The following is a 27699-nucleotide window of genomic DNA, read 5'->3' on the forward strand; positions in this document are numbered from 1 at the left end:
CCTGGTTGGTAATCCAGTTTAGATACTGACAGGATTGAAACTGAGCAAACAGAATTAATCCTAGTGGTATCTTACTTAGTGGGGGAGTGACACTTGTCCCTGCTGCAGTCCTGATAACTTAATAAACATTAAACATCAGCCTGAATGTCAGTAACCTGACACTATAACCACAACAAACAATGCCCTCTAAATCACATGTATCATGTGGGTAAAATTCTGGCCTGTCATGCCACACAGCTCTCCAAATAGCCAAACACAAGCTAGACCTTGTGTGTGTGTGTGTGGTGTGGAGGTAACAGGTCTGAATGGGGTGAGCTATGCAAGCCATGCCAAGCTGCCAAGCTGTGTCGCTGGCAAGGAGGGGGTGGAAGGGATTGGAGGGGTTAGAGTGGTGGGGTCAGATTACATGCCTCTGTTTTCCCCCCATGGCTTCCCCTGGGATCCCAGCCAGGTAAACTGTCAAAGTCTACTTCCTCCCTCAGAAGCTGTAGTCTTTAAGGGGCCTTAACCTCTGGCCACTCCCCCACCATCCCTCTCCGTCTCTTTCCTGCTGACCCCCCTATCTTCTATTGTCTTTTCCCAAGACAAATTCATCCTCACAGCCACACCATGTTCCATCCACAACAGTGTCGGTGGAGGTGTTCATTATTATTACTTTTAATGGCCAGTCCTCTATCAAGGAAATCCAGTGGCAATAACAACTTTGTCCCAAGATAGAAGTGTGATCATAAGCAAAAAAAAATATTCAGGGAAAAACAAACATAGAACAGATTGTCTTTTTTGTGGGTTTGAATAATTACTATTAGTATGGAGGGTTGAAGGAAAATTTTGACAAGTTGGGTCTTATTTTCATAGTTTTGGCCATAATTTTATAATCTTCTCTGATTATGATTTGGTGTAATTCAAAGTAATTGCAGAGATCTGAAAACAAGGCAACATTACTACAATGAAGTCCGACAGGCAAAAAGCACAAGAAGTCAGATGATCAGGGAAAGCCAACAGGTAGCCAGATTATTTCACTTCATTTTTGGAGGTCACACTGAGTGTAGCTGAAATGTCAGAAAAAACTGCGTGCTCAAACAACTACACATAGTACCAGCCCGTTCTTTTTAGTTATACCATGGTTTCTGATCGCTTGGAAAGTTTTGTTGGAGGTTGTGGATTGACTTTTAGTGAGTGCACAGTTTAACCAGTCACCTATGTCATATGAATTTGTTTGCAGTTTTAAATGAATGTGCCAGTTTTAAGCTTTGGATAAAGACAAAAGCAGATCTCAGAACTAGTGTTGTTAACAACAACCAAAAACAAGGGTAAATAACTTCTTAGGAAGAGGAAAGAAGACTTAAATAGAGGAACTTAATAACATTAGCCATGGTGATGTGAAAAGGTCATAGGTAAGGGTGAGGGGGCAACCTGTCTGTGTGTCAGTGACAGAGGGGGGAGAGAGAGGTTAATGTATTATGTAATGTTATTTCCACTCGACAGACAGTTTTAATAATAACATGCAGCAGAACGATCTCTACTCTCTGTTCTCTATATTGACAGCAATCAGTGAAAATGCTCTTTCCCAGTTTTAAAACTTGTCAGGATTATGAAACACCTGGCCAATCCTTGTGAACCCCTTTCCGTTTAGCTGAATGTTGCCTAGCAACATAAAGGGCAGAAATTCTGAGGCTCAGGAACTATTTTTTACTACATTTAAGCTATCAGAGCGAGATCAAAATCTGTTATATGTGTAAATTAACAAGTGATTTTTCTAGTTTGTTTACATATGGCAATGTGTTGGCAAGTGGCCACGGTAGGATAATACCCTCTAAGTTTGTGCGTTCATGATTGTGACAGCTTCTGTGGAAGCTAAGACCCAACCGACGCAAATCTTGTACAATCCAGTAACGTATATTTAGGCTACACCATATACAGTATATTTATGAAATAACATAATTACAGGGGACTGCATACCATGATTTACATCATTATTGCCAACGTCCAGTGCAACACTAACTTACATTCAGAGGACCAGTTTGTAAACTGGGGACGTTGCAGTACGTGGTCAGCACCTTAACTCATAGGCAACCAGGGTGTCTCACCCTAACCATACCTTAACCATAATTTATTTATATATAACTACAATATATATAACTACAATATATGTAAAAAAACCCAAAAAACTTTACAATACAAAATCCAGTGGAATCTTGGGCTTCGCAGAATGGTTACGGATAGTGTTGTCAAAAGATGGGGTTGTAAGTACAGCAAGTCACAGTTAAACCAGGAAATTAGTCGGTATACTTTAATGGAGGTTCCCAGCAGCCAGTTTGGGTCATAATTTTACTAATCGCTTTTGTTTTGTTTTCCTAATAAGTTTGACTAAATTGGTGATTTGTTTACAACCTGTTTGATTGACTGCTTGTGTTTCTATCCCCATCTCAAATTCTTTAAAGCAATGCAGCTGCATTCCCAGATCTCATCAATTAACCTGAACTGATTAGTCAGAGCTCTGGAAATAAAATCCAAATTGTAATAAACTGTAGTCTTCCTTTAAATCTCTGATCAGTATCAGCATAAACAAGCCTGATTTATATATGAAACTCTGACTCATCATTACAGGCTACCATAGATCAAAGGGATAGGGTTACAGATTAGGCTAATAGGAGGTCAAAGTTGTTCCTATAACGGTCAACAAAAATTTACCTCTTAAGAGAAAGACAGTTTTCAACCATGTCCCCAACTAGCTTGTGCAGTACTGCACAACCTAATGCATTTATTACAGAAAGTAACATAAAAGTTAGAAAGTGACACTTGTGGCATACCAAAACTCTGTTTAACTTCCAGGATGTTACAGTCTCTAACCCTAACCCAAAACTGTGAGTGTCTTACCTGGGTCACCATTAAGAATCTCTGTCCATCCCCTAACCCACAAATCCCAAACCTAACTCCAAATTTAGATTACCTAATTACCTGTTTCTCCCAAACATAAAAAAGTATGGCTGTCAATGAAAACAAGGTTTCTGTGGAATACTCTCATCCTCAGGGAAGACTCTTTATTTGATGCAGCAGGACTGGTCAGCATGTGATACTAAGTGAGAAGTGACATATACAGTACATAGTGTTACTCATCCAGTTAACTAGACCATGGTGTTCTATGCCATGGAACAAAGACTGGTGTTATGTAATGATCAAATTAGCAGATATCTTTTCAGTGCATAGACAATAAAGATATGAAATATAAAGGATCAGTCAATCTACTTACACAGAACAGTTTTTTAACATGTAAATACATGCAGCCAGTTGCAGCTGCTCCTGATCATTTTCCTATTTTTCAAACTTTTTAGCTTCCTTCTCTTGTCATACTGGTTCAAATGTTTACTAGTAACTTATTTAAACTGCACCCTCTCTCAGCATGCTGGTGAGGAATCCCTTTGTTAGTGAGAGTTGTTTTGCATGTTTACATTTGGCTGTGCTACCGTTGCAACTCCACGGTCAGAACAACGGACATTCCCTCAGAAATCAGGAGGAGGAGGAAGAGATGAGGGAGGAGAGCTGGTTCCAGACAACAGAGACTGATGGAGAGGAGTGTATTTCCCTCCTATCATCATGGGCAATGTGAGATCACTGGACAATATGATGGAAGAGCTAGCGCCCTAGTGAGGAATTGGAGGAACTTCAGTGAGCGTAGTGTTCAGCGTTTCACAGAGACATGGCTCCAGGTAGATACTCCAGGGCTGTGGTCTAATAGTCCTTTTTGCTAGGAAGGTTCCTAACTGAGTGAAACGTCCCAGAAGTATCTAGGTTGCAGCCATGATAAGAGCTTGTCAAATTCTCCAAATGCTAAGGACATGAACTTCAGTGCTTCCTTTCTTATCTCCTTTAACATAGAATACACTGGATCGTCTTCTTCTTCGCATCTTTCTTTGGCCTCATGACATTTTCCATCAAGGTCAAGGAGAAGTGTTTAGGAAAGGAGATTTTTTTGACTTTTTGACCACAGCCCCTATCTCATTGCATAGACGGTTCGGGCAGACAGCAATAAATCTGAGAGCAGAAAGAAAAGAGGCGGCGGGCTTGCCACTTTCATTAACAACAGATGGTGCCAGCCAGTTCACATTACCGGAAAGCAACGTTTTTGCCGCCCAGACACTGAACCGTTGTTGGTAATGGGGCCACGTCCCTGCTACATACCCAAGGAGTTATTGTTGTTGTTTGCCCGCTAGCCCGACCACTGCGCATGATGTCATACACTCTGTTACTGTGAGACTCCATACTCAGCACCCCAGTGCTTCTTCATGATCTCCGGGGACGTCAGCTGGACAAGAGTCTCCCAACTTTCACTGAGTTTGTGGACAGAACTAAAAGAGGAGACAGGACCCTGGACCTGCTGAATGTTAAAGAGGCCTGGGGATTCTATTTCACATCCACATTTCTTTTTGTACATTTTTTCTGTTCACTTACTGTGTATTTATTAATATTAATATTTTATAGTAGTTTTTATTTTTATACTTATTTACCTCTTTCCTAACTGCATGTTGAGCAGTTGCAATAAAGTTTTTCTCATTCTGATTCTGATTCTGATGGACATTTAGTGTTTGGTGTCCATGCCCTGACCTAGTCACTCTCTGCAGTTTAGACGAAGCATGCACAGGGGGAGAATGGGGAGTGACAATAACCAATAATCTCCAGAAGACAAGAATTAGAGTTTACAGGTGCATGATGAAATGGAATTGTGGCTAATTTCAGGCTAACAGTTCCTCTATACTCTATTTTAATAATGATTAGACAAATTACTATGACATGTCCAGCACTGTTCTTGCTGTTCTTGTATTGTCTGTGTGCATAGAAGATTAAAAATTATATCCACAAGGTGTCAGAACATTGCTGGCCAATCCTGGAATATTGACAATTCTTTGCTTTATGGGTCCATAATTTTTGGATTATTTCCTGGCATTTACTAGAAATAACTGTATAATTTCGTACTGATTGTGGCGAAAATTCTAGCCCCATATAAAAGCAAGTAAATATCAATTCATTGTTCATTTCATGTGCTTAAATTATATATTGTGGACACAATGTCTAGCTTTAATATTTGAGTATGCACATAACCAAAGCTCTGAAAGAAAACAAGATACCCTCAGATCGCAGTTTATTAGGAACACCTAGTTAAAACTAATGCAGTCTAATCCAATAGTCCTGCAATGAATCCTCCTCCATGAAGGTCATAATGTAAAGTTTTTATTGATAGTTGTTTTAGAGAGGTGTTTGTTCAACTGTGATCATATTGGAGGATGTAGTGTGTGGTGCTGTTGAACTACTTTGCATTATACAGAGAAGTGCTTCTGTTATTTAGCCTGCCCTCACTGATATAAGTAGGGTGGACGAAATAACAGAAGCGCAAGGCGGAAAATAATGCAATACTATTCAACAGCAGCACAAACTGCAGCCTCAAAATGATCATACAGTGGAATCAGCACCTCTCTAAAACAGTTTCAGCACAAGCTGATCATTATAACTTTCATGAAGGAGGATTCATTGTAGGACTCTTGGATTAGACTGCATTAGTTTAAGCTAGGTGTTCCTAATAAACTGCCAACTGAGTGTATGTGGAATAGCCATAATGTGCAAGCAAGTATGTAAGTGGGGAACAGCAGAAGTGATGACTGTGATCACTGACAGGTTAAACACAATATATTTAACAAAGATTGTATATGATGTGTGCAGAATGGACATTTTACATGTGAGTGTCACTCCAGTTATGTGCCTGAACCAGTTCATAGGCTTTGTTCTATTATCATTGTCCTGGTCAAATTCTAATAAGGCCATGAGGTGATTGCACATACACAACATACCCAGACTGTTGACATAAGGCCTACTCAGCTATAAGCAATGTGTCTGGATATTCATCTCCATCCACATGAAGCATCGTGTATGTTACATATATTTTTAGGCCTATTGCTCTGTTTCATGGTTAAGATAAACACGTGAGAGACATCAGACTCTGTGGTATCTTTGAGGCTTGAAGTCACTCACATTCTGCTGCTCTACTTTTAGCAACTTCCAAAATTCATTTTTCACAGGTTCCTCACAAACATGTAAAGCTCAGAATAATACTCAGCCTCCTTCAAGTGAAAAACAGACATCCATGGCAATTTAAGAAACACACTGGCCCAGAGTTTCAACAAGTATGTTCTGAGAACTACAAAGAGATAATACACTCACTAAGCACTTTATTAGGAACTCCTGTACATTTGCTTATTCTTGCAATTATCCAACCAGTCAATCGTGTAGCAGCATTGCAATGCATAAAATCCTGCAGATACAGGTCAGGAGCTACAGTTAATGTTCACATCAACCATCAGAAAAATGTCATCTCAGTGACTTTGACCATGGAGCAATTGTTGGTGCCAGACGGGCTGGTTTGAGTATTTCTGAAACTGCTCATCTCCTGGGATTTTCAACCACCACAGTCTTTGGAGTTTTACTCAGAATGTAGCCAAAAAAAAAACATCCAGTGAGCAGCAGATCTGTGGACAGAAACACCTTGTTGATGAGAGAGGTCAGAGGAGACTGGCCAGACTGGTTGGAGCTGACAGAGAGACTACGTTAACCACTCTTTACAACTGTGGTGAGCAGAGAAGCACCTCAGAATGAACAACAAGTCCAACTTTGAGGTGGATGGGCTACAACAGCAGAATACCACGTCTGGTTCCTCTCCTGTCAGCCAAGAACAGAAACCTGAGGCTGCATTGGGCACAGGCTCAACAAAACTGGACAGCTGAAGACTGGAAAACGTAGCCTGGTCTGACAAATCTGGATTTCTGCTGAGGCAGCAGATGGCAGGGTCAGAATTTGGCATCAACAGCATGAATCCGTGGACCCAACCTGCCTCGTGTCAACAGTCCAGGCTGGTGGTGGTGGTGTACTGGTGGGAATGTTTTCTTGGAGACTTTGGGCATCTTAACACCAATCAATCATGGTTTGAATGCCACAGCCTATCTGAGGATTGTTGCTGACCATGTGCTTCCCTTTATGGCTACAGTTTACCATCTTTTAATGGCTACTTCCAGCAGGATAATGCTCAGTGTCACAAAGCAAAAGTCGTCTCAAACTGGTTTGAAGAACATGACAATGAATTCAGTGAACCTCAGTGACCTCACCAGCCACCAGATCTGGATCCAGAAGAACACCTTTGGGATGTGGTAGAACAGGAGGTTGGCAGATGAATGGGAAACTGACAAATCTGCAGAAATGATGTGATGCAATCATGTCAACATGGACCAGAATCTCAAAGGAATGTTTCCAACATCTTGTGGAATCCAGACTACGAAGAACCGATTTGAGATTTGAGAGCAAAAGGAGGCCCTATCCAGTTTTAGTATGGTGTTCCTAATAAAGTGCTTGGTGAGTGAGCTCTTAAATCCTTACTTCTGGCACAACAGAAACCTTTATTATCACCTTGCGTATAAATTGGTGGTACAGAAAAAGTTATTGGATCATTCAAATCCAAAGGGTATCTTTTATGAGTAACATAAATATGCTCAGTGAATTAATTATCATCCTGCAATTTTTATTATAGTATGCGCACTTCTAAGGCCGGTCAAAATTGCCAAAAGGTCAGTCAATCCTTAGGCCCCATCTGTACATACCAATCATCCTTACAGAGTTTTAATCATCTAGCCTAGCACAAGCTCTTTTCATCTTTTTCCCAACTTCACTGATTATTCATTTCCTTAATCAATGTATTCGTCTGCAATTAAACAACATTCCATCTATACTCTCACCAGCTAAGCGTCAGATCTTGCCCTCTCAGTCACCTGGCACTGTAAATAATTAAAAGTATTGCAGCCATGGGAACATAATGTGTGGTTGGTGCTGACTGGTAGGTACCAGATGGGCTAGGGAAGGGGGAGGGTGCAATATAGCCATCTGTACATGAATACATACTGCAGTTCACTGCAGCACAAGAGCCAGGGCAAGGCCTACTGAACTGACAACAGGTACGGCAAAGTTAAGTAACAGCCAAAATTTAGCTATGGTAATTATTGGATATTATTATTATCAGTAAGTGCTAGTTGGGCATGTTGGGGTTTTAGAGGTCATATGAGAGGAGGTGCTCTAAGACGAGATGAGTCTGCAAGAGGTTATCGAAGATAGTACGACTGTGGTGGCTGTGGCGCAGGAGGTAGAGGGGATTGTCCACTAACTGGAAGTTCCGTGGTTCGATCCCCAGCTCCTCTAGTCCACATGTCGTGTGGACTAGAGGATCTTGTGTCCTTGGCCAAGATACTGAACTCCAAATTGCTCCCGATGTATCATCAAAGGTGTTCAGAAAGCACTGTATGTATAGAAAAAAAAAAGACTCTGTATTCAAGCATTAGTGACTTGAATTTGTTTCAGGTGGCCATGGGTAGCCAGTGGAGATCACTGGGCAGCGGAGGGACATGTGCCCTTGTTAAAATCCTGTGTCTTGTAGATTTTAGTTTTTCATGTTCTTGAAACAGTTTGTGATACTTTCTATGGAGACCTGAGGTGACATTAAATAAAAAGATGTTGAACAAAAGAAAAGAAAATAAGAGATCATATGAATAAATGCAGGAAAAAAATGTGATGAAAACATAAAACTGAAATAATGTAAAAACCTTCTTAAAACTCATTATAAAAAATGTCCTTTTTTTGCCTCAATTGTTTGTCTTTTTTGACAGAGAAAGACTGATGAAAACAGGCATTATGAGAGAAAAAATAGGAAAAATTACATTGTTAAATACAAACATTTCATAGTGTCTTATTTATTTAATACTGGACATTTTAGGTCTCCATATAGTGTGCAGGACCGTGACCTTGAGGTCACATTCTCTGGATTTTGTCTTTTAGTAACCTGGGGGAATTCATACTCTATAATCTAAAAACCTAAACATGGTGCATCTTTCATAGCCTAAATCCAATATTCCTTGACTCAATATATTTAATGTGGACTACTTTGGGATTTAAAGTAAAAAGAAGAAAAAGGGATTCAGTATACAGACATTATTTCTGGCAGTTGGGAGAAGGCTCTGAAACAGCATGTAGACCTGCATGTTAGAAAACAAGTAAAACTGGAAGTAAAATATTTTTTAAAAAAAAGAAAAAACTTTTGTTAGCATCTACATTTTCTGTGATGGGTGCATTAGGATGGGTATGGAGCTAACATGGCCGTGAATGAATGTGGTAACTGATTTACTGACAATACGGTATCAGCTCTCTCTTCATACATGACACTTTCACAATTAAGACAAATTAGCAGTTAAGACAACATCTGTGAAAGCTTAACAGACATGTCATATCTTGTTAAAACATCCAACACAGAGAAACAGAAAAAAGTTGACAATAGTGCTTTTAGGTAGTCCGTCAGATTTGGCGGACAAGGAACTTGACAATACAAAAATCCCCCTCTCCCAGACTCCCACTCTACCTGCTGTGGGACACAGAAAGTCACAAGAAGCCGTAAAAGTGTCAGACCATCTGGTAGCTCTGAGATGAAAGGCTTCAACACCTGGAGAATATCCTCTGTAGCTGCAGTCAAACTGCCACCTTAACAGGCGTTCACGGGACATCCTGCAGACACTTACCGCCATGTTAAAACACTAACACCCTATTGTCAAGACAAATTAACACTAATGTGTGGTGACCCTGTTCTCACAAGGGTCTAACAGACAGACAAATGTACATACGTTTAAGAAAATTAACAAAAAGGCTTGCACCCTGGACTTTTCTGTCCATAGTCCAAGTAAATGGTTATATACTGCATCAAGACAATAACAGTTGATCCACCCCTCATTTTAAACCAAAATAAAAACAACAGTATTCAACAACTACAGCTTCAATTAGTCTTAGCCATAGGCATGCTTCCAAAACCTAACTGGAGCTGAAGCTGTTAAATACTAAAAAATAATGATTGTTATATTTTGGTTAAAATTATGAGGTGTTCAAATTTTAAAATTCAGTACAATAGTAAAAACCCATTTGACTTTGGAAGTGGACAGTAACACCCATTATCACATTTTAGCTTTATACCTTAAGATTGGAACACTGTTAGAAACACCCAGCTAAAACGACTGCAGTCCAGGTACACCCAGCTAAGCGCAGTAAACCTAGCTAAAGCTCTGAGCTCCAATACAACAGCCTCATTATAATTCATTTCATACAGACTGGTTCTTCGCTAAAAAATATTCTGGTGACAGTCGGACAGGTAATTCTGTGGATTACTTATTCAGCCCCATTTTATTTGGCACTGATTCTGAAAAGTGTGAATTTTAAATATTTTTCTTAAATTCTGTGCGCGTCAGAAATGAAATTCCATCCATCTAGAATCGTACAAAAACCTGGACACATACCAGCAAAGGTTAGTGGGAAAATAGTCGAGTAATTTTAGTAGTAATTTGGGTTAGGGTTAGAGCTAACCATTGAAATAGCCTGGGAAGGGGGAGGCCACGGTCAATCCCATAACACAATGCTGTTTCTGTGTTGGGGCTAATTATTAATTATGAATAATTAAGGGTTACTGCTGTTGTGCCAAGCTTGTAAACAAACTCAGCAGCTCACTCACTCTAGAAATGCACATATCGATCCTGCCGCTGTACTATAGCTACAGAGATTAAATCAACTCAGAGGAAAGTATCCTACAAACATAAGCATGTTTTGGAAAAAGCTGGATTACATTTGGTGGCACGATCAGTCATTAATCTCACCTGTTTCAGACTCTGTCTTAAAGGCATCAAAAGTTATATGTTTATGGACATTTTGGTTTGTAATAGATGTAGAACACAGTGCATGAAGAAAAACTCAACATGCATGAAAGGTGTTTTGTGATTTTGGAGAGTTCTATGTGTGTGCCTCTGTCAACCAAAACCACGCAAACTGTGCCTTTTGCATCTCTGTAGAGTTTGTGAACCAATATTGGTGCTGAAATTTGGGAAAAAAAGCCTGAAGTTCAGACTTTGTCCTGTGTGCAGGACGGCCTATTTAACCTATATAACTATACTGTTAAATAAAGGATTGGCTTTGAGGCTTCCTCTTATTTGGCGCAGGATTACTTGCGTACAAGTAGAAGTACAATAATAATTAATGATGTATTCATCTAACTGTAAATGGAGAAATCTGTCTGCCTTTCGATTTTCTCATCAACCAACATCAATCGACGTCAAACTTTACGTGTGTGTTGTTGAGGACCAAAGGAAGTGCAGTGTCGACTGTGAAGGTTTTTGGATGAGCGGTTGTCAAAATACAGATAGACAGAAAGAGAGAGATTGCATCCCTTGATGCCAAGCAATCTACCCCTAGCAACAGGCACATTTTGAACAGGCACTTCACTTGTATCATATAAAACTTATTGTAAATAACCATTCGAATCAACATCCAAGTCATATTAACCACTGCAAATCTCTGATTTTTCTGAAATTTCCAATATATCTGATTTAATAATACGCAAAAGGCAATCAAATACTTTCTCACATCAGCCAAAGTCTGCCATTCAAGGTAATTACACTCAAATTTTGCAGATATAATGTTGTATTATCTATCCATAGTATTTTTATCCCTCACTCCAACAACTTTGCAATCAAATGGGACATTAACACCGTCAAACATGGGAATCTTTCCTGTCTCTACCATCCATCCCATATGACCTGAACACAGCATAAGTGCAAGAGTCAACATATAACACACCCCTTGTCTAACTGATGACTTAATGACTACCATCTGGGGGCTGCAGCAGGGAAACAGGTGGCTTTAGATACTGAAGGAGTTACTCAGACAGTCTCAAAATTCAGCTGCTTTAACTTTGCAATGCAAACAGTTATTGAGTATTTTTACTTACATAAATCTCCTGGATTTCTTAGGCCAATTCAATTATGTCTGACAAGGGCAGTGAATCAAGAGAAGACTCAGACCTTCAGAGGTGAAGTGGTAGCTAGTGCACTGCTTAGCTGTGATTTTAGCCACAGTCTACGCTTGTTGTCCTATTCTCAGATAGCAGAACACAAAGTAATGCTGTTGATTATCCAGGAATGCCTTAGTGACGCCACCTCATCACACCAGTTCATGCATCATAACCTCATATGACCCAAAATGGCCAAGGCTGCCAGCTGAGCTTGAAATACACTACAGCTTCCCATCATGTCAACCACAGTTAGTTCAACAGAAATACAAATGACATGACTTTCATTTGATTCTTCACATGTAAATGAGGCCTAGGTCCAGGCAGCTAAGCACAGAGAGAGAGCACTATATGACAGAAGTGGTCAAAGAGAAATAAATGCTTTTTGTTAGCTGTGTAGCATTTGTACAGTTAAATTTACAAATTACTGTATGTGTGAATGGCATTATTATGAACATATTATTATCAACAGTTATTCAAAGGTGAGGCATAACCATCAAAGCCATCTCAGCTGCTCCATGATACATTTCATTTGTTGTAACAGCTGTCTTGTTGGTCATTATTTCTCATTTGTCTCTATATGTAGTTGCTGTTGTTAACAAAACAACAAAAATTGAAAATCCCATGCTCAGTATCATCTGTTACCACACCTAGCTTTCAGTCATAAAAATACACTCAGTCATTACAGTCTGGTGTAAACGCAGCCCTCTCATTTCCCTCTAACTGCACTGATGACCAAAGAATGAAGAACAGCTACAGCCCTCGCTGGAACATCCATACAGTGGAAAAATGACACCCTTTCACGACAACAAGACAACACACAACAGCACAATAAAGTATGTCCATTGATGATTGTATTGGTTGGGGAAGATCTCCTTGGACCTTTGGCAGTGATTCAGCTGAGCTTCCCAGTCACTACAGATGTGCCTATTGACCCATACAGGCTTGAATGTGATGGTAGAGCAACACAAAAATGCTTCATAAGGAGACCAAACACAGAAATCGCCAAACATTGAATAAATAATGTCTAAATGTTGAATATGCAATATCAAAGAAGCATTGTAGTTTCACTTTTAGGAATCTCAAAACAACCTGTAGCACTAATTGCATTGAGTGGTGATGATCTTGAATGGATAAATTCATTTTTGTTTAGTTTGCCATATCCTTTGTGTGTGAAGTCAAATTTGGCACTAAGAGAACATGAGAAAGATGTGGATGGGTGACTGGATGGAAGGTGAGGAACTTACCTGGGGGACATAGGCAGCTGTGGGGAGCTTCCCTTACCTCCCGTGTCTTGGGTAGTCGCACTGCAAGCTTCTGCACAAGAGAGGGAACAGAAAAAGAACGTTAGAATGCATTTTAACGTCATGTTGCACTTAACATGAAATGCCTACTGTCAAGACATAATGTAAATGTATGCACAAAGCCCTTAGGATTCAATCTATTAAATGTCTTAAGTGACTTAAGATGTCAGTATAATGATGGACTTTCAGCTTTTGACTGATGGACTTTTAAAGACTGATATTTTGTGACTGATGCTGCTAAAAACTTTATAGTTACTGCTGATATTCAATATGTTTAAAAAGAAAAAGTATCTACCCCAGAAATATATTCTTCTTAAATTAGAAAAGTCTCAAAAACTTACTTTAGCCACTAAAGTGATGTACTGAAAACCAGGAAAATAACAACAGCAGTATATATCCAATACAAAGTATCAAATTGAAATTTGGGATTGACTATGAGCTTGCAAGATCCACTACTTCACTTGTTGCAGAGTTTTGGACTGTATGAAGTGGTCTTTAGATGATGGCATATGCCAGAAACTGTACGTATTAATATTTCCATGATTGTGAGCACTTTTCGCACTCCCCATCCATGTTGGGAGTAAATTTTCAGGCTAAACTTTTAAGCCATCATGCACAAGAGGCCCAGTTACAGTGACAGACAAGCACTCATAGCTCAACTGTGAGTTGCACACACCTAAATGAATGTGTTAAGAAAAGATTGCCCCTCTGAACATTTAAATTCTATATTGTGTATTATTGTTTTATTGCTAAGCAAAAGGTCTGCCAACACCTTTTAGTCTTTCTAGAAGTATCAAAATGTGACAGTTGATCTTATTAGACCAACAAAAGCCTGCGTGTGATTTGACCCTGAACAGAATACCTAACCATCTGAGTTCATTCTGCACTGCATAGCAGTCAGTCCCACTGGTCGAGGGTACTAGCAGAAGAATGCCAGAGCAGGCTGTTTAGAGGGCTGCAACAGGTGCTGAAGGGAATGTTATGAAGGGACTGTCGTTCTGAGCACTGCTGCAGTATTCTGGGTACTGCCTGTTACCTCAGTATGTCTGTTATCCCGGTTTCTGGGATGAAAGCCATGGATTGAATCAGGGATCATTAAGGGAAAATGTGCAGCATTTCAACCGACAAATATGTAGAAAGTGTCATTTGAACACGTCTAAAGGCTGCTGTCACAGAGTAGGGTGAAATACATCCCTCCCCAAAAGCATTCTTGGTGTTACACAGCAGGAGAATTCTAAACCCTGCTTACATTCATACCTCCAGATGATAGTCAGATTATCTGTTTCAAAAAGTTACTAAATATTTCCAGCAATTTATTTGTCTGATACTGTGCAGCCAGAGCTCTCTATGGTCCAACCCCAAGCAACATAACTGAAAAAAACATTCTCCAAACTAGATAATGGAGATAATACAGAGTGGAGATTTAGTTCAACTGTAGCAGTCAGCCATAACAAAAAGAGCTCCAACTATAGTCGCATCAAAGGTCACAATAGTAGCAGAGTCTGCCAGAGGGAGAGAAATGTAATGACCATACTTCAAAGACATCAATCTACAATCAATAGCCCATAATGACAACATGAAAACATTCTTGTAGAAATGTTTGTACATTTATTGAGAATCAAAAACTGAAATATCTCATTTACAAAAGTATTCAGACCCTTGATTTAGTACTTTGTAGAAGCACCTTTGGCAGGAGTTACAGCTTCAAGTCTTCTTGGGTAAGTCTCTGCATGCTTTGCACACCTGGATTTGGGCAGTTTATTCCATTCTTCCTGGCAGGTCCTCTCAGGCTCCATCAGATTGGATGGGTCTCCATGTCTCTCCACAGAAGTTCTGTGGGGTTTAAGTCTGGGCCTTGGCTGGGCCACTCAAGGACAGTCAGAGACTTGCCCCAAAACCACGCAAGTGTTGTCTTGGCTGTATGCTTCAGGTCATTGTCCTGCTTAGAGGTGAACCATCAACGCAGTCTTAGGTAGTTTGCACTTTGGAGTAGGTTTTCTTCAAGGACCTCTCTGTATTTGACTGCATGGAGATTTCAGTTCTGACAAGTCTTCCTGTCCCTGTTGCTGAGAAGCCCTTCCATAGCGTGATGCTGCCACCACTATGCTTCACCGTAGGGATGGTATTAGCCATTGTCTGCCTCTCCCCTTGAAATGGTAACCCAATGCCAGTTTTTGATGTGGTTTTAACATTCTGTTTTAAAGGGATAACAAAGCCTTTTACTATCCTGTAGTCTGATTAAAATTAAGACCTGGTGCTACACTTCCTTCACTTCACCTCTTTCAGAGCTGAAGTGATTAAAAAAAATCCTTTAATCAAATTGAAATGTCATTTTCATTTGTGTATGCATGATGTACAACAAATTTAAAATTAAAACTTTAAAAAGTTTTTTTTTCATGCACATTCATGATGAAAACTAAAACTGTCTTAATGGATTTTCCCAACCTTCAGTAGTAATGATGCATTTTCAAATGTGAAGTACAAATGAAAATTGGAGATAAAAATGTTAATTTTGATATTGCAATGCATCCACATATGGAAAATGACATTTCAACTCCATTGAATGATTTCATTTAAATCAGTTTTATCTGACTTCATTTAATCATTTTGAGATGTTTGAAATTATGTCAGCCAGAGATTTCCACAGATCCAATTGATTGTAAATGAATGAGAATGAGAATGAATAAAGACATTCTTAGACTACAGCTAAAAATGGACAAAACTTTACATTAAATGAGTTACAAGGACGATACATACACCGCAAATGTTTTCTTGGAAGTTTTTTGAATGCTAACGAATTAAGTTTATTAAAATCAAAAAGTGTTCAAATTCTATTAGCAAATGCTTTAGTAGATAGTCAGTTTATGGATGATATCCCCCCAAAAAAATCAATAAAAGAAACCATTATTGAGAGAATGTACTGAGTTAAAGAAGCAAGGGGAACAGCAGTTAGCATGGATGTCAGGACTTCAGCTCTCTATACAGTTTATCCAACAGAGATGCTAATGTGGGGTTTTGAGGCCTCTTGTAACTGAAGCAGGAATTCTACACCCCTTTTTACTGCAGCTGATTTATCCAGCAGGCACACTATTAGCACTTAGGTATCATCAATCACACAATCCTAAAGCATTTAGTACTGTCACATAAAATGTCTTATTGATTCTTTTCTTCCTAGCAACGATCTCATGTTTTCATTAAGAAAACACTCTTACATTTGAACATTGTAAATCTTTACCGTTCTGTATATCTTTAAAATATCTACAACTGTCAGAATGTCTGGTTAGTCTCAAGCTCAACTGTAATGTATCAATGTATCACTCTCATTGTGTGCGTGTTTGCTGTGTGTACACATTTTTGTTACCTCTTTGGGACCTTTTCCGGTATAAGCAACAACCTTTTTGGGACCAGTAATCCTCATGGGGACCAAGCCTGGTCCTAATGGGGCAAAACATAATTTCTGAGGTCCTGGTTAAGGTTAAGGTTAGGGTTAGGGTTTGGGTCAGGCTGTCCACAATGAATGGAAGTGAAGCAATGTCCCAACAAGGATAGCTGCACAAACTTGTATGTGTGTGGTGTTTGTGTGTGCGTGTGAGTGTGTTTGCAGCCATCTCTAACTGTGCTCTGACGAAATGCAGAGGTAGTTTAAGCACTTCTAGTTAAGTGTGCTGTTTGCATTAGGCTGTCTGATTAGCACATGTTGATTGTGCTCCCAAACACACACACATCATAGAGGATGTAAACGTGTATGCGTGTTTTTGTGTTTGTATTGTGTGACTGTATACGTAGACCTCACAGCATATTGGGTGACAGCTGTGAGGAGCAAAGAGAGGAAACGACTATATTTTTCACATTTCTACAACTTGCGATGTGGCCTCCTGCTCCCATCATGCCTCTGCACTCACCATGTGCACCAGGCGTCTGCCAGATCTGCAGAGAGCACTTTGTGGTTAACTGTAAATGTTAAAGGGGCCGCGTATGGGGTGAGATAACAACAGAGAGAGAGGAAGATCGGGGGGTCAGGCTGCGTTCAGTGGTGTTTTTAAAGGAGCTATGTGTATGTTTTCCCTGCTGCCGAATATGTTTTCTTGGCAGGAATAGGTGGTGATGGTCACTCGCCAAGTGCCTCAGCCATCGTTACGTTCACAACACAAGAGGTTAGACTACGTCCTCTGGGCAGCGCTACTTCATCTCTCATGGATGATGAGAGGGCAGACTGAGGGCAGACTGGACGCTACAGTGACTCACTATCGGAAAAGTGCTATTATGAGCCAGCCCAGTCGGGTCGAGGCTAGCTGGTTAGCATGCTAACTTCATTAGAAGAGAAGAAGTGATAGAAATAGAAGCTTAACAAGAGTGAACACTGTTGTTGCTTTCCACCACCGGAGGAAGCTCTTTGCGAGTAAAGGAATTAAGTTTGATGCTGAACTCACTTGGACACCTGTTGGGAATTTGCAGTTATGAGGGGCTGTGAACCCTTATATATTCCATGTGTTTTCTTTTCAAAATAGGAATATATGTATTGCTTACACAGAGAAATTCTTTTTACTTGGGTTGTTGGATAAACGAGAGGATACTATTTTGTAAGAACCTGCAGTGACTTCTGACTCACTCTGCTTTAAAGCTGCTAAGCCATCATTAAATGTTATAAGCCACATAAAAGATCAATACCAATTTCTTGTCTGTGCATTCAATATAAAGCAGGATTATATGCTCTATACAGGACATGGTTAGCCTAACTTAGACTGGAAGCAAGGGCATGCAGCTAGCCTGGGCTGGCTCTGTCGGAAGTTCAAATCTGCAGCTACCAGCACCGCTGAAGCTCACTAATTAACACACTGTATCTTGTTTGTTCAATCAGAACAAAAAGAGGAATGTTAAAAATACAACAATTCATGATTTTAAAGAGAGTTAGATGGTGGAACTGTTTCTTGATGAACAACAACGTATCAGTCTGCCAGTACCTCTGTAAATGTTGCACAGTTTCTCAGGCTGTTGGTTGTTAAATAGGGTTTGTGAGCACAGGCACCATAGAACCAGACCTGGCAACCTCACTGTGATGACAAACTCCTGAGAGATGTGCTCATTCACTGCATTGACTGTCGTTCAAGAAGTAGTTCCAACACGTAACTCGCCCTGAAACCACAAAAAATTGTTTCATTTTTTGTTACAATTCTATTCTTATAAAACAAGATATAACATTGTTATTAGTGAGTGATGGTTCCATTCAATATATTTTTTACTGCTAACAAGTTCCAAGAAAAGACCTAAACCTACACTGTGTTAGTCCATCTCTCAATACTTTCTAACTTCCCTCCTCTGTTTGTGGCTCTCCGCTCCGAGTCCATTGGTTCCTACTGAGGATTTAAATCTTAAAAACAGCTGACAAATATATAGTATCATTTAAACAAAGCTCAGTAATATCCTGAAACAGCTGGCCACCATAGTTTAGCAAACATTACTCAAATGGGAGTTTGCACAGTGCATTTGTTCGGGGACTATTTTCAGTGGAGAATTAATCCACATTTGGTGCTCTGGTGAGTATTTGTGGCAGCAGGACGGAGCGTGTGGGATGGACTCAACATAAACTACAGTGTGTGTTCATGGTGATGAAGGAGCATGTCACCCAGTTCAACAGTGTGGCTCACTCAGAATTTGTTATTTATTGTTAAAGATAAGGTGAGAAGACACACAAAACCTCTACACAGCCCCATACCCCGTCACAATAACTGCAAACAAAATTTACAAGAAACATCACTCAATAAGCTAATGGATTCTGCAGCAATCCAAATTTGACTGGGATAATAATTAGACCAACTCTGTGCTGCTGGAACGGGGCACATTTTCCATAACAGAGGAAACCGGTCATCATTGAAGGAGACAGGGTGGTGGATTCTGGACAGTGTTGGGTGAAAGTACCACAGACTTCGCTTTCTCTACAAAAGGCCACATGCGTACTTGTGTTGCATTAATAATGACTATTTATACGCGCAGAGCTAAAGCAAAGAGGCAAGCAGCATCGCCTGGGTCCGCCTGGAGATGAAGACAGAGAGATTCTCCTCCCACTAGGCAGTCCAACAGGACAAAACCTTTGACTGAATATAACTGTGTCCTGTAGTACATCAACCTCACTAAGCTCTATTTGTGAACACATATGCGAAGGAGTACATCTAAATATGTGACTTTCTTCTACCATCTCAATATGCTTTTCAATGTTTAACTCTGTCTTCTCATTGACAGTTATTCAGACTAACTTGGGGGAGTTCGGGAGACTTGCACTCATGACCTCAGTACTTCTAAAATCGGGGCTATAGCCCTGAAATCATTCTAACCTAAGCTCTGCGACTGGTGTCAATCTTCTTCTCTCACAAGAGTGCATGTATTTCCCAAAATGTTGAACTATTCCTTGTCTGCATTAAATCATCAGTGAGCTCATCAAATTATCACCACATATCCCCTTTCAAAAATACAGTATTTTTGGGAATTTTTTCTGGATATTTGCTTTGATAAGCTTTCAACTTAAGCTAACGTATGGACAATGCAACAACGCTACCATCCCTAGCAGTAGGCCCTCTGTGTTCTTTCTTCTCCTGGTAAGTGTATTATAGGGGTCCTAGCACAATGGGTCATGGTAGAGGGGGGAATGATAAAGTTAGGTCAAAGCAAATGGAAGAAGGGAAAACAGGTCACTGCAGGATAAGCTTGTTAGCGTAGCTGTTGAAGTGGTCAATGACAGGTCAGCACAGATGGTGACTTTAGGAGCAACAGAGGCCAGGACCAGGAGGAACTCCTCACACGTTATTTAGAGATTCTGCGCGCATGATATTTATAAACCATGTAAAGCTTCTTTGATAATGGTAAAATTCACCAATGTGAATTTATCAGTTTTTGACTAAAAACATACAGGTACCAATTTTTCATAGGGCACCCTTTATAAAGGCATTATACGTAGTACCCAATGGCTTTATTAATGGTTAATGAAATATTTAATAAAGCTTTGTAAATCAGTTAGAAATCCTTAATAAAATAGGTTGAGGGTTGCCAGTTTGTAAAAAACACTTTCTACTGAGGCAGCCTTTATTAACTTTTTATAAATTGTTACTACTGGCTCATTAATAGTTAATGACAAATTGACTTATGCGTTATAAATCAGTTAAAAGCCAGTAATAAAAACAAGTTTGGGTTTGCCAAGTCTCAAAAATGTTATTTGATAGTTATTTGATTTAACTATAGAAATTTGTCACAGTCTTTCACAAGTATCAGCAGAAATGTAATAGTACTTAATTACTATTTTATAATACTTAATGAAGATATATAAATAGCTCATACCACATTTAACCATATGAAACAACTAATAAATCTATTTAAAATTAATTAAAATTCTTATTCCGTCAAGACTAAATTAAAATCCAGTGGACTAAATGCATCATTATCCTTCTTTCATATCCTTCTGACACTATCCATCATCAACTTAAAGTGGATGTTAGTTAGTAGACTTTATTGTTCCTGGGGGGGAATTCTTTTTCACAGCACTGTACGTCATTTTACACACATTATCACACAACAATGACAGGCAGAAATGCGTAAGTACAACTCAGTAGCACATATCAGAGACAATTAAAACAACATGAAAACAAGACGCATTGTTCCATTCAGCGAGTCACCCTGTTTAGGGCTACTATGGCTATAGCTACCAGGCTTTTGCCCAAGCAAGCACAGCTGCACTCCAGGGACCTGTACCTGCGACCAGAGGGCAGTACAGTGAAGTGGTGATTGAGTGGATGTGTGATGTCCTGTGCTATTGGGTTTGAGACACATAGAGTCCTCTGAGTTTCCAGATTGCTGATAGGCTTGAATGACTCCTTTTTTTTAATGTTCTTTGTATGCTGTTCGAAGCTGAGCTTATTGTCCAGGTTGAGTCCGAGATATTTGAAGCCGTCAACCATTTCAACTGTTTTCGTTATTGATGAGGAATGGGTTGCTGGAGTGATGGGGTACCTACTGCTATTTCTTTTGTTTTCCTGACATTGATATTAAGGCGGTTACACTCACATGTCTAGATGAAGTGTGCAACGGTGTTGTGAGAGTCCAGAACAGAACAGTTGTGTGTAAGAAGAGCAAGAATGGCAGTGTCGTTAGATTATTTGAGGTAATCGGTGGTGGGTGAAGGTCTAGTGCAGGTATTCGTGTACAGCGTATAGAGAAATGGGCTCAGCACACAACCCTGCTGTGCGCTGGTGCTGGCGTTGAGTGCGTTGTTATGCCCACCCGAGCAGTTTGCCGACTGTTTTGCAGGAGATGGATCAGATGGGGGGAGTGTTGAGTTGGTGTAGCCTTCGGATCATCAGGTGCATTTGGATGGTTTTCAAAGCAAACTGAATTCCAAAAAGAGCATCCTGGCAAAGGTGCAGAAGGCAGGCTGCACGGTAAGTGTGAGTCCTGTCAGTAGAGGTTTTTTTTATTGTTGCGGTTTTCCAGAGGGTGGGTATTGTGGCAGACCGGTAGGATAAACAGAAGAGTGACTGACGAATTTCAAGAGTTCCATGGTGCAGGTTTTGAGCACCCTTGCCAGGATGTTGTCCGGCCCCGTGGCCTTGCCTGGCTTACACTGGCGAAGCTGGCTCTTCTGAAAAGGGGGCTGGCTCGTTGGGGTCTAGTGGAGGGAAGGCTCTCAGCTCTTTAACATGTTTATCTTTGAAATCCTGAGTGTCGAAGCATGTGAAAAATGAGTTCAGTTTAGTGGTGAAAAGTTCCGTGCCAGTTGATGTACATGGACTGTGTTTGGGTTCACATCCAGTCAGAGTTTCGTGTTAATGTGACCAAATTCATGCTTCAGTTTGTCCTTACATTTCAGTTTTGCTTTAAGAACCTCAGTTTTGATTTTGCAGTTTGTTATCCTGAGACCAGCCTATTCATAGAGCCTAAATGTTTTATGCCTCTCTTTCAGGCTCTGTTTTATTTGAGAAGTAATCCAGGGTTTGGAGTTGGGATATGTCTTTATTGTTTGGACTGGTATAGTGGTATTTATGCAGAAATTGATATAGTCCCTAATGACAGTGACCCTGTTATTCAGGTGTCTGTCAAAGATATCTAAGTTAGCGCATGCCAGGGAGCCTTTGAGTTGATAACTGAGTTGGTGATGACTCCATTGTGGGGCACTTGTGATGTTTAAGTTCCTGTTTATACATTGCAAGTAAACAGATGATATTCTGGTCTGCAAGTCCGAGCCATGGGTAGGAACGGACACGAATCACATAGGTAATGTTACCATGGCACAGACACAAGATGTTGTCCTTTCTGGTGGGAATGTCCACATCCTCTTGAAAATATGGCAGAACACTGTCCAGTCTGCAACTGTTATAATTCCCAAGATAAACACTGGAGCTCCAGGGTACTTAGCAAACATAGCGTTAGCATCCTCAACTACTAGCTCCACTGCCGCCTTGGTGTTAGCACTGTGAGGATATAAACACAGCTGCCAACAGCAGTGGCAGGGGGGATACTAGGACACAGATACATGGTCAGCATTTCCAGGACAGGTGCGCACACCCTACAGTGCACCTTCACATTGTTACACCACCTATTATCGATGTAGAGGCAGACTCCAGTGCCCTGCGTCTTACTTAATTGTCCCGTTCTGTCTGACCGGATGACGGTGAGGCTGTCCAAGCTGACCTTGACATCGTAGACCAACCTATTCAGCCAGGTCGCAGACAGGGCGACAGCACCAGGGATATAGCAATTCCATTTTATTCCAGAGTAAGTGCATATGACAGGATGATATCGTGGAGAGGTGGATTAAATGGATGCTTCCTTAATCCGCTGTGGATTCCTCCTCGTCTTCTGCTTTTGCTTGACCAAAGCTCCAGCAGCAGGCTTGGTTTCGCACAGGAGGGGAAGGGCCGGAGTAATAGTAGTTTGTCGTGGCTGTAGGTGAGTAACCTGTCGCTGGTATCAGGCTGTAGCGCGAGACCATCTCTGATCAGAACTAAAGCTAAAGTCCCATCTGAAGCTGTGGCATAACACTATGAATTTCAACAAAATTGAACCCTTTTTGTAAAACCTTGTAATTCCATTAATTTACCTATTAATATTTATTTGATGGTTTTTGACAGGGTAACAGAAGAATTGTTCTATGTTAAGTTATTTGAATGTATTACTGTATCTGCAAAGTTTAAGGGCTTTGTAAGTATAAATTGATCAAATACAGTAACAGGGGTTGTTACTCCTAAAAATCCCTTAATCAGTACATGCAATCCCTTAAAACCCCTAAACATATTACAGTTCATTTGTTTACCCAAAATCTAGTTCAAACCTAATACTGAATAACAATCCCTGAAAATATAATTAATTTGCACTCAAAATTATATCCGACCTCAAACATAAACCAAAATCCCTACCTTGATAAAAACTTAAATTAGTAAATAATGGGATTCCCGAAATATTATAATAATATGTAAATTAAACAGAAACAAACTCTTAAAATCTACTGAACCTGTTAATTAGTGGGTTTTGAAATTAAGGTATTTTCAAGGGGTTCAGGTTTATCTTTATAAATTAACAGAGAAATTAATGGATATTTGGAGAAGTGTTTGTTGCGTTTTCAGGGATAATTTAAGAATGAATTACGGTTATTTAAGGGGTTGTTCAGAGCGACTTTAGGCATAGGCCACCTATGCGTGTGCCTAGTATGCCACCAGCTGGAGGGGCGCCAAAAAGGAAGAAGACATATTTTGTAAATGCTCCTGATCTACGTGTAAAAGTCTGTCACTGACCTCCGGTGCGTGCCTTACATTGTTTAAAAAACAATGCTCACTTTGCACTAAATACCCTATACTGAGAGGAGACTACAGAAAGACTGTGGAAGGACACTCTGCTGGGGGCTGAATAACCAGGTTACTTATTCTCCGTGTAAACATAATAATATGATCCACACCGGGATAAATCATAATTGGGATACGAAAAATACAGTATGTGCGCAGGTGTTTCCTGAACTTGTGTCATGTACTCAGTGAGTTGGTAGGTTTAACAACAGAAAGGCTATAATGATAAACAATTGGGGTACCCTGGAATTAAAGTCATGTAATTGATGTCGCGAGGCGGGCAGGTGTCAACATCTTGCCACTGTGCTGCATTAAAAGACTGAGGGCATGGCTTTGAGAGTGAGTGACCCACTGAGCAACAAAAAACAGAAAAACAGCACTAGTTTCAGTTTCAGTTATATAACAGCAGGAGTTTCAGTGAGATTTAGCACCAGTGCAGTGCTGCTGTTGGCTTGGTACTTTGTCAGTGAGTGTCTGTATAAATCCTGTCCAGACCTTCCTGCTACAAAAGATTTCACACTCACATCCTCTCTCTCTTGGTGTGAGCCGAAAGCTTGCACTGATAGTTGTATAATTAAGGCAAGTAAAAACAGAATTAAAATGAAGATTGTATTATAAAACGTGGTCAGGACAGCATAAGTGAAATTCTAGAATAACATCTGAACCTGATTACACAAATGACAGCTTGTCTGTTTGTCTGTAATGTAGAGGCATCAAAGACAGAAAATTAACAATGACAGAGATATGAATGATCAGGTTATGTTCTATATCATATCCTGAATATGCTTAGAACAGGATAAGACATAATCTAGCTAACTGGCAGGTGATGTTGAAGGCATGGCACAAAACAGAAGTTGAATAGAAGTTCAACCTTAAATAATAAAGTTTTGTGATAAAATGTTCTAATGAAAAAACGTAAGCCTTCCGAGGTGCCAGCGAACATCTCGCCCAGGGCACCGGAATGTCCAGAGACGAGGAGTCTAAACTGAAAGGCAGCTACAAAGCCAAACTCTGATGTCAGTAACATTCCCCCCCTCGTGAGATTACAGATTGCCCTTCCTAAAACGCTCAAATTTAGTTTTTAATGAAAGCGCTCACCTCCTCCAGGATCTGGTCCAGCCGGCCCAAGATAATGGGCTCCACCTGCTCCGGAGACAACCTCCACGCGGAGAGCTGCGCGTCCCGCTGCTGCTGCTGCTCCAGACTTACTATCCTGGACTGCAACTCCGAGGTCCGCACAAAAACTACAATGCACACTCCAAGGCACAGGACGGACACTGCGATGCAAATCGTTACGCCAGACAAATCTCTCCAATTTCTCCACAGAGGCTGATTTGAAGGTTGCTGCTGCTCGCCGCGACTCCTCCACTGCTCAGCCGGGTTTTCAGTGACTCCCCACTTCCGATCCTGTTCCATGTTAGACATCTAACTTGCTTTTATCCTATATTCATCTGGTGAGGAGCAGCAGAAGAGGATTCCCTACAACCTGCGACTTTGGAGCTTATGGGCGGCTGTCTCTCTGTTGGGGGAAAAGTTTTGCAGATTTCCCCTTTCTTCTTCAAACTGTCTCCAAACTACCTTGCTGCACTCAGATGAACAACTGCATTCAAGTTAAAATACGGGACATTCTGTAGATTGTCATCAGTCAGTCAGTGCTGTTCCTGATTCACGGGGACGGACTCTTGTTCCTCTGCGTTCCGCTCCGTTTGTCCCATTCGCTGCTTCTCCTCGGAGCGATCCCTCTATGTTCCGCAGGTCAGTCGTGTGTGCGCGTCTCTGAAACCCGAGCCAGCCTCTCTCTCCTCTGCACAGCTCTAGAAGCCGCGGGCCCTTTGCTCACACCGCATGCTCCTCCTCTGAAAGACTTTAGGTTAAATGCCGGAGCGGGATTCGTGGTGGTGGTGTTGCTGCCCCCTTTGATCCGTGTACTTGGTGAGGGATATTTTTAGGATGCTCAAAGCCAGGACACACAGTCCCACTGCCGGTATACTGCCGGCCTGCTGATAGGATCAAAACAAGGCAGCAGTCTGCTTGCCTTAGTCCGGACACGGCAGAAAGAATGGAACGCCAACCCCGTGCCCACCAGACTAGATCTAGTCTCGAGTACTTTCATTTCATGCTACTTTATAGTGGACGTCCACTGCATTTGTCTGATAGCAGTAATCACTGGTTCCTTTTCAGACTAAGATTTTACATTGACAAACATAAGATCTTATTAGGAATTACAATGGATTCTTAAACATTTTTGTCTTGTCACCTCCTACAAAAAAAGCAGTGTCTAGTCGAGGCCCCTTGTCACATTTCAGATGTCAAAATGTCAAATGTCTACCCCAAAGTGAGTGATTTCACCTCTAAAGTTTTCAGGTGGTTTCAAGGCCCATTCAATTTTGATTTGTTTGAAAAAGCAATAATGAGAGAAAAGGCCCCAAACTATTACTATTAATTTGTGTATCAGAACATAGTTTTTTCCTCTTCCCTCTACCGTTGATGATGTCACAAGACATCGGACTGATTGTGGGATCTGACCCAAAAGTAGGGACAGACTGGATTAACCTTGTAGGAAAAACTAGCTACGGCAGTAAAATGTTACACATCAAGGCATCAGTATTAACATCTTGTTGTCATATATATGATCATATATAATTCACTGGGGATATTTGTCTGCAAAATGAGTACTTTTACTTTTGATCCTTTAAATACATGTTGCTGATAATACGTCTGTACTTACAGGACTCTTACTTGTAACAGAATATATTTTACATGAATGAATTGATACTTTTACTTACACTAAGTAAAAGATGTACTTTTTTCACTACTTGTTGGTTCCCTATTGATTCCTCGTATTTACCCTCCATGTATAACCCTGTCTCCTAGAAATTACATTAATAAAAACTAATTTGCAGAAACAAATACATCTTGAAAGAAATGTAATCTGATCGAATTACGTTTTCCATTAATATATTGAGGAAATGTTGTTATATAATGTATGGCAAAAATGTTGATACTGAATGTTTCAGTTAAATGTTCACAGACAACGTATTTGTTTTCCACCAAAATGTCTGATCTTCAGTTCGACATCCACTTGTAGTGACTCCAGCATCATTAAACTGGTTTATGGTTCTGTATAGACTCTAGCAGCACCTTCAGGTTTGGGAGAGATCCTAGTCTGGTTTAATACAGAAAAAGTTCACAGTGACTTCAGACACAACCTGTTTACTTACATTGAACCAAAACCATTGTTCCTGAACCTTAACCAAAGAGCTGTTGTTGCCTAAACCACAGATGGGACTCTGGATTTGGATCCACGTCTCTGGTGTCACAGTCCTGAGCCTTGTACGTATCTATCCACCCCAAGCACCTTGGAGCGACTCTTCTATAGTTCAGTAATCTAGCGTTTCAATCATACTTTCATTTAAAAAAAGTAGCCTCTGAACATAATTCTGGCAGCAATTACGTTTATCACTGCACCTGGGAAAACAATGTAGTACTATATAAGCGTAATTTGTAAGAGACAGCGTTGCCATGTATCCTGTCACCTCCAAGTTTCCATCAAGTACCATGCGCACAGACCTCCAAACCATCCAGCACTCCTCTGCTAGAATAACACTTGGCCACAGGATCGGTTTATCAGTTGTGACTTCCAGCTGATGAACTTAATCGTCTGAGTATTGAA

The 27699-nt window shown here is 40.4% G+C and overlaps 1 protein-coding gene across 12 annotated transcripts in view; it reads right to left on the reverse strand.

Annotated features, from left to right (window-relative positions):
* The window catches only part of col13a1 (collagen, type XIII, alpha 1), a 151447-nt gene extending 125580 nt beyond the window's left edge, over nt 1-25867 (reverse strand). For all 12 annotated transcript variants that reach the window (XM_040138564.1, XM_040138563.1, XM_040138556.1 and 9 more), the window contains exons 1-2: nt 25125-25867; nt 13150-13219 (exon numbers count right to left, since the gene is read on the reverse strand). In XM_040138564.1, the coding sequence (XP_039994498.1) occupies nt 13150-13219; nt 25125-25451 (397 nt within the window). In that variant the 5' untranslated portion in view covers nt 25452-25867. The remainder of the gene's footprint in view (nt 1-13149; nt 13220-25124) is intronic.
* Nucleotides 25868-27699: the final 1832 nt, after the last annotated feature.

Source organism: Xiphias gladius, chromosome 11 (assembly GCF_016859285.1).
Source record: "Xiphias gladius isolate SHS-SW01 ecotype Sanya breed wild chromosome 11, ASM1685928v1, whole genome shotgun sequence".
In the NCBI taxonomy this organism is placed as follows: domain Eukaryota; kingdom Metazoa; phylum Chordata; class Actinopteri; order Istiophoriformes; family Xiphiidae; genus Xiphias; species Xiphias gladius.